This window comes from Ornithorhynchus anatinus, chromosome 3, assembly GCF_004115215.2.
Source record: "Ornithorhynchus anatinus isolate Pmale09 chromosome 3, mOrnAna1.pri.v4, whole genome shotgun sequence".
Taxonomy (NCBI): domain Eukaryota; kingdom Metazoa; phylum Chordata; class Mammalia; order Monotremata; family Ornithorhynchidae; genus Ornithorhynchus; species Ornithorhynchus anatinus.
Window position 1 is genome coordinate 43,837,047 of NC_041730.1, and position 12,544 is coordinate 43,849,590.

The following is a 12,544-nucleotide window of genomic DNA, read 5'->3' on the forward strand; positions in this document are numbered from 1 at the left end:
GCTTGGCATAGAGTAGGCACTAAATAAGCACTATAATTCACTATCCCACCGTCGACCCCTGGGCCACGTCCTCCCGCGGTCCTGGAATGCCCTCCCTCCTCACCTCTGCCAAACTAATTCTCTTCCCCTCTTCAAAACCCTACTCAAAACTCACCTCCTCCAAGAGGCCTTCCCAGACTGAGCTCCCCTTCTCCCTCTACTCCCTCTACCGACCCCCTTCACCTCTCCGCAGCTTAACCCTCTTTGCCCCCCCATTTCCCTCTGCTCCTCCCCCTCTCCCTTCCCATCCCCTCAGCACTGTACTCGTCTGCTCAACTGTATATATTTTCATTACCCTATTTATTTTGTTGATGAAATGTACATCACCTTGATTCTATTCAGTTGCCATTGTTTTTATGAGATGTTCTTCCCCTTGACTCTATTTATTGCCATTGTTCTTGTCTGTCCGTCTCCCCCGATTAGACTGTAAGCCCGTCAAACGGCAGGGACTGTCTCTATTTGTTGCCGACTTGTTCATTCCAAGCGCTTAGTCCAGTGCTCTGCACATAGTAAGCGCTCAATAAATACTATTGAATGAATATAATATATACATAATTAATGATATATAGTGGATAGAGCACAGGCCTGGGAGTCAGAAGTTGTGGGTTCTAATCCTGATCTGCTACTTTCATTTATTCATTCATTCAATCATATTTATTGAGCACTTACTGTGTGCAGAGCACTGTACGAAGCACTTGGAATGTACAATTTGGCAACAGAGACAATTCCTGCCCAACAACGGGCTCACAATCTGAAAGGGACTTGTTTGCTCCGTGACCTTCAGCAAGTCACTTCACTTCTCTGGGCCTCAGTTATCTCATCTGTAAAATGGGGATTCAGACTGTAGGCCCCACATGGGACAACCTGATTACCTTGTATTCCCTCCGTCCCTTACAACAATGCTTGGCACACAGCGCTTAAATGCTATCATTATTATTAATCTCCATTTTACAGATGAGGTAACTGAGGCCCAGAGAAATGAAATGACTTGCCCAAAGTCACAGAGCAGACAAGTGGCAGAGCCGGGATTAAAACCCATGACCTCTGACTCCCAAATCCGTGCTCTTTCCAGTAAGCCACACTGCCTAGAAGAGTTCATGATGACCAAACTTGTTCTAATCGTATATAACCATCTCATTTTATTTTGTCTTAATACAAAAATTCATTTAATTCATTTAATTTAATAAATTAAAACTTTCTTTCATAAACAGTCCATCATTTTATGCAAAGGCAGCAGCACAAAATACCGAAGAAAAGCAAGACTTTAAGAAGCTTCTCTTTGGCCCTCACATCTGTCTGCAATCGACAGCAGTATCACGAAGGTCAGAACCTCGAGATTGTTCCACACTTCAAACAAAATCAGCTCCTAACAGAGATGGAATATCAGACCTAGACAGCGCTGAATCAAACAGTACAAAAAAATCCTTGCCTTACAATGGCTTCCAAGAGAAACAGACCAGTCAGCGCTCCCCTGGGTCAACTAAGGTAATCAAAGATATTTCATGTCGCTTTTAACTGTGACTACCGAATTTCTGTGTTCTGAGCAGAATTCATAACTCGTCACTTGACTCTATGTTTAGAGATAAAAATTCCAACCTTTGGAAGCATTAAATTAGTGAATTATCAAAGTGAGACACTGTCATTTTCACCATGTATAAAATTAAAGGGTGCGCTTAGGTTGAGCATAGTGGGGTTGGCCTGTTGTTTTGGAGAGACATTAGTGTTAATACATATTGAGCAATACCATTTTTGCTGTTTAATCAATGTTTTTAAACCGAGTTGAGTTGATGACTAACACACTGCAAACCCATTTTTGCATATAATTACTTCATGCAGGGCCAATGATCACAAACTGCTATAATCAGACAAGGAAAGAACATACTTATTACTTTATTAGTAGAAGGAGAACAAGGAAATTTTGTTATTCATCTTCAAGGTCTTTGCATATAAATGTGATTTTAATTTACCTCAAACAATAATAATAATATTAATAATGGTATTTGTTAAGTCCTTACTATGTGCCAGCTTAATCTTGCTGATAGTAGGAATTCTTAGACTAGTAATGATAAATTTTCATAGAATTGACTCTGACCCTAGATTTCCTATAGGTAACTATTCCAGTGAGAGAACTGTTGAGTCTTGTTAATAACATATTTTTATCTTTCTTTGAATTACATAAAATATACTTTTGCGTATTTAAACAGTATGTATACTTTAAAGGTAATTTTTTGAAAAATTCTCAATGCATGAATTCTCTCAAAACAAGGGACAGAGAATTATTAGAGGTAGAGCAGAAAATTCATACTTACGCGGAAGCAACTTGGTTTAAAATATAGCACATTATAGTATAATCTTAGGATAGAGTGTACTATTATTTCATATTAAAGAGTAGTTAAATACATTTATTCAACAAAGTAATGTCATCGGTTATTTAATTTAGAGGATACTAAAATAATCAAAAGTAAACTTGGCAGTGTAGAAGTGTCCATTTGACAAACTTCTTTAAAAATGAAAGGCATTTAGTTTCTGTATTCGAGGATGATGCTACTGATTTGAAAATCTCTGGAAAAATTTCTAGATCACAAATTGGAAATGAATGATTGTCTATGTTTTTTAACGTTTTAATATGGACTTTTTTTTTACATTTTCTCAGAGGAACAGAATTATGTCTGTCTCACAGTAAGTCTAAGGTGTTTCGAAGAGTTAAACAGCAATTCTCGGTGACCAGAGTGACCGCCTACAAAAATGGAACAAGAAGTATCTTTGCCAGAGTTGCTGTACAAACAATCAAACTGGTAACTGCTGTACCAAAGTTTGCTCTGTGCCCTTTTAAATCAAATTTATCATCTTAAGCTTAAAAAATGACAAGAATCAAATTATCTTTTTCTGTAATGGGGAATTTAGTGTTTAAATTTTTCCTTAAAAATGTGAATATATAAGTCCACACATAAAATTTTCATAAGAACCTGTTTACCTTATTCTGTATATCCAAACAGTATTTGTAAAGTAGTGTTCATATTACACTACTATTATTATGTAGAATGTTGATGTATTAAATCCTGGATATTTTAGGACAAGGAAACAGGTGATCATGTAAAAGTTATTTTTAATCCATTTATTTATCTATTCTCTCTGCTTCTAAATAAGTGTCTAGAGATATAGACCACCAAGTCAGTAACATAATTTTTTTTGTTTCTTAAATTAGTGAGTAAAGGGTGAATGGCTTTCACTGAATTTTTGACTTTTTTTTTCAAGATAAATTAGGTTTACTTTTCTTGATATAATCCACATTTTCCTACCTCTTGCTTTCATTTTAGCTCCTGGAGGAGTGCACTGAAAAGCTGAATCTGAACATGGCTGCACGACGAGTGTTCTTGGCAGACGGCACTGAAGCCCTAGAACCTAAAGACATACCCCATGATGCCGACATTTATGTTTCAACTGGAGAGCCCTTTTCAGATCCATTCAAAAAAATTAAAGGTAAAAAAAAAACATAGATGGCTTAAGGGTGCAATTAAAAATGATTTTCATCCTGTCTTTTTTGCATGGTTTAACAAAACTAATGTTTACTCATTTACAGCTCAGTAAGAGGATAATGTGCTTAATGAAAGAAAAATCTACTGACAGCCACGTTTATTGCCCTTCATTAGCATTGGTGCTTAATTTAATATAGATCTGAATAGACATTAGGGAGCCTGCAGGAGGTTAAATGGTGAAAATATAATAAATTAAATCAGAGATTATTGAATTTACTGTTTAGTTTTAGTGACACCAGACAGACACAATTCATTAGGCTTATTCTTTATGAAAAACAACAGTTTGGAGTTTTAAATTGCATTTAATAACTTATTCCTTTGACCTTTATTCAAAAACATTAAAATAATCATGAGAATATTTATACACCAAGAGATTGCACAACCCTGAAAAGATAACTCAAGCCATCTATTTAATTTACATATGCCTGTTATTTTCCTAATCATTTGTTCATAATGCTTAAATGCTAGAGCGTGACATTACTTTCAATTCTTCCAGTTTTGATGGGCCATACGCTGGTATTTGAGAGTCCAATAAAAATGCAACCGGGTCTTGGTCATTATGACTATATTAATGAATTAAGATCCTCTAGTGAGGTAAAAATGCTTATTATTGCAATGTGAGAGTGAACTTTGTCAGAGTACTTTTATGCCTAACCTGTCACTTTTTCAACTATTTAGCATTTTCATTTCAGTGTCATATGGACTTCCTAGCAAAATCCAGAGCTTCTAAATATTGGGCCTTTTAAAATACAATTGTAGAATAATGGGAAGATCATTTTAATAATTCTCATACTGACGTGTATTGTAGAACATTGTTGTGGTTAAACTAAAATAATTCTGGGGTTCATTATGTTGACCAGGTGAACGCAGAACACATTTTGAACTCATAATTTGGCTTTACTTGATGGATTCCAAGATGGAATTTTTAGATTTAACTCCTAAAATTTCCTACTCTTCAGTTCTTTCATATTTTCTTTATTTCCCTCTTTTGAAAAACAGGGTCCACTTTTAGTATGTTAGATTAAAGGATAATATTTTTAAAAAATTTATGTAATTTAAAAGGATCAGTGATTTTTATTCATTTTTAAACTTGAAGGCAATATTAGTTTCACTTTTATTTTGAAACTTGTTGCTCTGATAGTCAGGAATAGTTACCTGTGATGTCTTGTGGAGTTGTATTTTCTTCAAAATTTTTCCTTTAAAAACTATAACTGCTTTTGTTTCCATGTTCACCACACTTTCCAAAAGTGCAGAAAACATTTTGGCTTCATTTCATCACTTGGCTTCTCCTATTTAATTAGTGTTCTAGTATCGTGGCTCACTAAAAATATGGAACTCATTCAACAACTTGAGGTATAATTTTTAATAAAAAAGTTCCTCAGCATATATATGCCTTACCATTACTACAGAATTTCTGTGGTCCCCCCCAACACCCTGTTAGCCATTCGGATGGATTTTGATTTTAAAATTTATAAAGTCATTTTCTCTTACTGTGCCTCTTTTTTTTCCTCTCTTTGAAGCCAAGTGCAGAACAAAAACTTCTCTGCTTTGTCTGCATATCGTTGGCTGCGTTTCACTGTGACATGCACTGCTGTTCTTTTAGCACCAAAATGTTGGCACACATTCCTGAAAATTTCACACCATCTCTTGCTGGATCAGCAAGCTTAACCTACCCAAATCTGGTGTTGTGCAATGGTTTCTGACTGATAATCAATCTTTATGCTGCTCGACAGTTGTTGCTGGGACACAGACTAGAGCAGGTGGCAGATGTGCCTTGTCTTTTGAGAAAAGAAATAGTAGGTAAGCTTGGGCCCAGAATAACATTGCGTGTCCAATAAAAAGGGTTTCTTCCTAGGCTAGGTATGTTTATAAAAGTTATTCATATAATGTAAAGCATTAAGGATATTTAAATCTTGCCTACAGTTTTAAAAATTCCCTTAAACATTCACCTCCCAGATTTCTTTTGTAGAAAAATGAATATTTTTCCTTTTTCATCATTCAGGCAGCACAAAAGTAAGATTTGTTTACAGAAGCCACTTTGCAAATATTTGGAAACATGCAAAAAAGGAAATATTTTTCGGACGTTAGGGTAAATAAAATACTACATTAAGGGAAATAAGTTCAAGATTGTTGACTTGGCTGGATGTTACTTGGATGGATGTTACTAGTGAGTATACTTATTAGTTCTGAATCTTTTATTCATTCAATTGTATTTATTAAGTGCTTACTGTGTGCAGAGCACTGTAGTAAGTGCTTAGCATCAAAAGGTGAGAGAACTAATATTTACCCAAGATTCTGATGGGTTTCAAGATTTGTGATGTTTAGTCCTCTCAGGTCTCAGTTACTGAAATCAAGACCAATTTAGAAAATAAAAAGGTATTCTGTAAAAAGATCAAAATACTGTTCAGTCTCTAAATAAATATTCAGAAATTCAAATTACCTCAGTGTTCAGAAAACTAGGAAAGCATATTATTTGAGATGCTCAGAGTAATTGTAGAATGAAGGGGCTTATCTTTCCTAATTCACTGGAGCTGCCTGGCTTACGAGTGTTTTTAGTTTTTTATTTGGACATTTTATTTGTTAAGCTCTTACTATGGGCCAATCACTGCTAGATGCTGGGATAAATGTAATAGAATCAGACCAGACATATTCCCTGTCTCGGTATGTACAACCTAAATGCAATCTGAAGTTTTCTGATACCTTAGCACTGTGCTTCCTTCCTCTTCGATTGTGTGTCCTTTGTAAAAAAAAAAAAAAAAAAAAGGGTTTGTGTCCTCTCAGATTGTCTTGAACCCACCCTAGTGCTTAGCACGTAGTGTGTGCTTAGTAAATACCATTATTATTAGTTTCCTCCAGGTGTATGTTTGCCTGTGAATCTTTCTCATATCATATCTAAGTGATATGAAAGGAGAAAGAAGAAATTAATGTAGCCCATTCTCCTTCTTTTTAGGATTAAATTGACCTGGAGTGAAGCTTTCCTTATTATAAGAATCCTGATGTTATTGTCTCTGCCAGGTCCCTTAGCCTGCCAGTATTTTCCCACTACTTTGCATTTAGCGCTATAATTTAATATTTAGGGCTATAATTTACAGTGATTCATTTCAGTCATGAGCCCTGGTAGCCAGAAGTGAAATGAAATACTGTGAATAAGATATATCATTTATATAGTATATTGTGAAGATTGTGTTATAGAGGGGGAAAAAATTCATCCATGAAAAGAGTTCTTGCTACTACTGTACCTAAGAGCTAAATTTAAATCTGGGGATAATTTTTTATCTTAAAATGCCATATTATCAACAAAAATTGAAATAATTTGCTGTGACAGCACTTGATAGACAAGACTATATGTGAGCATTATTTAAAATAGCCCATCTCTTCTGGAATAAGAAGGTGTCATTGAAATGATGGATTCTCATCATTCTAATTGTTGATGATTTGGAAGTACTTCAATTCCAAGCCACATTCTAAATAGCAGTATATTCCTTTTCATCTTGTGCACTTCAAAAATTAAATGTTCTGTCATATTTTGTTTTTCAAAAAATGCATTAGCTTAACCTGAATTCAGATTCTTTATTGCAAATGTTTGTTCAGTCATTTGGTAACTTTTGAATGGTTGTATTAAAAGGATGTTTGAAAGGTGACCTTTAACCTTTCATCATCACCAACACTAAAATTCTCCCTCGTGGCCCTTGCAATTAAGCTTGAAGAAGAATTTCACAGGACCACGTACATTAATGCCCGGTCTTGTCTGTGGTACACAGTGGGCATTCTTTTGCTACCCTCTTGCTGTGTTTGGGGGAGGGAGAGAAAGGTGGAAGACATAGTCCTACCCCTCTTAAATCTAAAAAGATGGTTTATGACAGCACCTTCTTTCTTTGTAAGAGAAAAGGATCTAGATCTTATAGTTCTTGAAAAATCTGTATGCCTACATAATTTCCCCTTGAGTAGAACAACTTAGAATCCAACTACCAAATGACAAACTATCCCGAAAGTGGATCCTTCAGACTCCCAGGCCCGTGCCCTATCCACTAGGCAACACTGCTTCTTATAAAGGGAGTTAGGGAGTCTCATTTTGACTCCCTTTACTCCACTGAGACCACACTCTCCATAGGTCATCAATGTCCTCCTCGTATCAATGACCTCTAGACTCTAAGTTCCTCCTCTAAACTTTAAGACCTTGTGGGCAGAGCATGTATCTACCAACTCTACTGTATTATAATCTCCTAAGCACATTGTCCAGCATTCTGCACATAGCAAGTGCTCAGTAAATAGCACTGACTGATGGTTATCCAGGTTTGATGAACTTTACTCTGTGCTAACTTCCTTTCTTTCGTAGCTGATTTTTGTTGCAATAGTAGTAGGCTTTATTGAATACCCACTGGGTGCAGTGTGTTGAAATAAGTGCTTGAGAAGTACAAAATACGAGAGATATTCCCTGCCCACATAGAGTTTATACTCTAGTGGAGGATATAAACATAGGAGAATTTTCATAGTGATAAAAATATAACATTGAATGTACCATTGAATAAATATATATGTAAAAAGAGTGTTTAGGATCAGTATAAGTAGGTAATAATAATGATGGTATTTGTTAAGCGCTTACAGTGTGCCAAGAACTGTACTAAGCACTGGAATAATGGTATTTGCTTAGCGCTTACAATGTTCCAAGAGCTGGGGTATATACAAGGTAATCAGGTTGTCCCATGTGGGGCTCACTGTCTTAATCCCTGTTTTACAGATGAGGTAATTTAGTCACAGAGAAGTTAATAATAATGGTGTTATTTGTTAAGCGCTTATTATGTGCAAAGCACTGTTCTAAGCGCTGTGGGGATTCAAGGTAATCAGGTTGCCCCACGTGGACCTCACAGTTTTAATCCCCATTTTACAGATGAGGTAACTGAGGCACAGAGAAGTTAAGTGACTTTCCCAAAGTCACACAGCTGGCAAGCGGCAGAGCCAGGGTTAGAACCCATGACCTCTGTCTCCCAAGCCCGGGCTCTTTCCACTGAGCCACGCTGCTTCTCTCAGTGAAGCACTAAGTTACGTGACCTGCCCAAGGTCACACAGCTGACGAGTGGCGGAGCTGGGGTTAGAACCCATGACCTCTGACCCCGAGACCGTGCTCTTTGCACTGAGCCACGCTGCTTCTGCATAAGTGTACTGAAAAATATATGAAAGCAGACGGCTGTTCCCACCTCTTTGAAATACTTCTAGACCTTGGTTTCTCCAACACAGTTCTCATCTGGTTCTTCTCCATCCCCTCCCCTCCCCCCCCCCACCCGGTGACTTTATCCAGTTTTCCAGTGAACTTTGTGGTTTTCAGCTAATCTGGCCCCTGCTTCGTACCGTATCTTTTATGTTTTACTTTGTGTCCAGCCCTTGTCTGCTGCAGCTCCTACCACCAGGTTTCATGGCTCAAATGGGACCTGGGGTCACAGACTGGGGAAAGAAGCACAGTGGCTTTTGACAATTAGAGTAGTCAGGGGCACCAGGAGAAATATGATACTTTTAGGCTGATTTTAGCCTGGTGAACTTTGGCAAAATGGCAGCTGAATGACATCATAATGTCATGTGGCATGCCAGCGAACTGTATGTGATGTCACGATTGGGGTCCAATTTTTTTTGGAATACCATCACCGGTCAACCTATAGACTACTGATTCTCATCCTTCTCTTTTGCCTCTCACCCCTTAATTGTGGGAGTGTTGTCCCATAGGACTATGATCCGTATCCCATAATAATAAGTGCGGTATTTGTTAAGCACTTACTATCCCCAATCACTGGGGTGGATATAGAGATAATCAGGTCCCTCATGGGGCTCACAGTCTAAACAGGAGGGAGAAAAGACACTGAATCTCCATTTTGCAGATGAGGGAACTGAGGCACAGAGAAGTGAATTGACTTGCCCAAGGTCACGCAGCAGGTATGTGGCGCAGCCGGAATTAGAAGCCTGGTCCTCAAGTTCCCAAGCCTTTTCCCTACTCTCTACTCTTCTTTCTCTGTACCCAGTCTCTTGGGAAGCTCATTCACTCACATGACTTCAACTACCACCTCTCTGTAGAAAGCTTCCAAATCTTCTCCAATCCCAACTTCTCATCTAATTTACAATACTACATTTCCCTTGCTTCCAGGACATCTCTTTGGGCCAGTCACTTCACTTCTCGGTGCCTCAGTGACCTCATCTGTAAAATGGGGATGAAGACTGCGTGCCTCATGTGGGGCAACCGAATTACCTGGTATCTACCCCAGCGCTTAGAACAGCGCTCAGCACATAGTAAGCACTTAACAAATGCCAACATTATTATCTCTCGTCAGAAGGCCCAACAGTACCTCAAGCTCAACATGTCTCAAGCTGAACTAGCTTCTTTTTCATCTAAACCTAGTCTTCCTAACCCAACCATCTTCCCGTCATGTTAGGTAACCGCGTAACCTTGGTTTCATCCTTAACTCGATACTCCCTTCCGTCTCATATATCAAATTAGCTACTGAATCTTCCACAACATTTCCTGCCCCTGCTCCTCTCTTTCTACCCAAACGGATATCACCCTGGTCCATGCTCTTGTCATTTCTCAGTGTGACATCCTTATTGGTCTCCTCACTGGTCTGTCTGCCTCCAGCCTTCCCCACACTTTGGTGTGTGGGTGTATATATATATATGTTTTTTTACAGTGATGCTTGGATCATCTTTAAATTATTATTATGATGGTATTTATTAAGTGTTTACTATGTGCCAGGCACTGCTCTAAGCTCTGGGGTAGATACAAGGCAATCAGGTTGTCCCCCGTGTCCCACTCCCAGACTTAATCCCCATTTTACAGATGAGGTAACTGAGGCAAAGAGAAGTTAAGTGGCTTGCCCAAGGTCACACAGCAGACAAGTGGTGGAGCTGGGGTTAGAAGGCACGTCCTCTGACTCCCAAGCCCGTGCTCTTTCCACTAAGCCACATCACTCAACACCATATCTCTCTGCTCCTCAGACACCTTTGGTAACAGCTATCTCCTTCTGCATTTTTTAATGGTATTTGTTAAGCGCTTACTATGTACCTGGCACCGTACCACATGCTGGGGTCGATGCAACAAGCTAATCAGGTGGGACACAGTGCATGTCCCACATGGGCTCACAGTCTTAATTCTCTTTTTACAGATGAGGTAACTGAGGCCCAGAGAAGTAAAGTGACTTGTCCAAGGTCACACAGCAGGCAAGCGGTAGAGTTGGGATTAGAACCCAGGTCCTTCTGGCTCCCAGGCCCATACTCTACAGACTCATTCATTCATTCAATAGTATTTATTGAGCGCTTACTATGTGCAGAGCACTGTACTAAGCGCTTGGAATGTACAAATCGGTAACTCAGCCACGCTGCTTCACTGTAATGACGACACTTTACCCCTGACTTCAAGGCATTCCATTAGGTTTCCCTTCAGAAGTATTGGTTTTCTTCACCAGCTGCTCCTCTGCCTTCCAAGCTCACCTTCGACCTGCATCTTGCTCTTGACTCCCATGCCCCTGAGCCCTCACTCATGCTGTTCCCTTGACTTTGAACTCCCTCCCTCTCAAATCTGCCAGACCACACTTCCCCCCTTCTTCAACATCCCATCTCTTTCAGGAACCCCCCCCCCCCGATTCACAACACCCAAGTCATGTCAACCCAGCAACCACCCTAAGTGCTCATGTACTCTGTTCTTATGTATTATTTAGTCAGTTATTTCATCCCGATATAGTTGTACTAAAGTTGCTGTATTTTTGCTTTTCACCCTACTTCCATTATTTGTAAATCATTTTTGTCTAGGGTAAGAACACAAGGAGCTGTAGCACACCCTCGGCCTTCCACCTCAGCTATCTTACTGGTAACCCACACTGGCCATCTTTGCGGTATCATTCCATGACCTCGATTCCACTGGGGTAAAAGGGACAGCAATAACAATAATAAAAATAACAATGGCATTTGTTAAGCGCTTCTTATGTGCCTAACACTGTTCTAAGTGCTGGAGTAGATACAAGATAATCAAGTCCCACATGGGACTCACTGTCTAAGTAGGTGGGAGAACAGGCATTAGCAGATGAGGTAACTGAGGCACTGAGAAGTGAAGGGATTTGCCCAGGGTCACAGCAGGCATGTGGCAGAGCTGGGAATAGAACCCAGGTCCTCTGACTCCCAGGCTTGGGCTCCTTCCACTAGGCCATGCTTGCTTCTTTGAGCAAGTCTCCACAAAATAGAAAACCTTGTATCGGTCATGGTCATTGCTGTAGCGGCCACAGCCCCTGCGGTTGTGGTTGGAACTGTTGCACTACAAGACACGGGCAGCCTGAACATCTGCTTCTCTAAACTACTATACTCTGTTGCCTTTTTGGATTTATTTGGGCCTATTTTAGTGTTTTTATTATTTCATTTCACCTTATGTGTTGTTTACCAGTCCCCTCTCCCTATCTCTTAGGTTATGGGTTCCTTAAGGACCCAGAACTGTAACTAATTCCCACCCAGGTTTTCTTTCTCAGTGCTTTATAATAATAATAATGGTATTTGTTAATTGCTTACTATGTGCCTAGCACTGCTCTAAGCGCTTAGGTGCTTAACAAATACTGTTAATATTACTATTACTACTTCCGTCTTTCTCCTCACATTGTAAGTTTCTCGAGGGCAGACGTTAGGTGTCCCGTTTGTACTGAACACTCCCAAGCATTTAGTACAGACTTTGTATGCAAGCATTCAGTGAATACCGCTTGATTGACTGTTGGTGCAAGTTTACTTGACAGGTGTGGAATTTGCCACACCTACTGCATCGTCAGAGTAGCGTGGCTGCTTGATCAAGAGTAATGACTGCTTTGCCACTTCCTTTATCACCACGAAGACTTGCTCACTGGCAAAACGTTTAGTCGAAGAGCAATCTGCCCATCTACCTTGGTGAATGTACTTTGAGTCATTCCTAATAGGTTCGGAACCCGTTGCCCCCACTCTTTAGAAAACCCAAACGA

At 39.2% G+C, this 12,544-nt stretch overlaps 1 protein-coding gene across 1 annotated transcript in view; it reads left to right on the plus strand.

The window, feature by feature from the left end:
• DCDC1 (doublecortin domain containing 1) overlaps positions 1-12,544 on the plus strand; it is a 406,529-nt gene that overhangs the window by 28,402 nt on the left and 365,583 nt on the right. The window contains exons 4-6 of the mRNA XM_029060915.2: positions 1,251-1,524; positions 2,693-2,834; positions 3,357-3,519. Coding sequence (XP_028916748.1) covers positions 1,475-1,524; positions 2,693-2,834; positions 3,357-3,519 — 355 coding nt within the window. The 5' untranslated portion in view covers positions 1,251-1,474. The remainder of the gene's footprint in view (positions 1-1,250; positions 1,525-2,692; positions 2,835-3,356; positions 3,520-12,544) is intronic.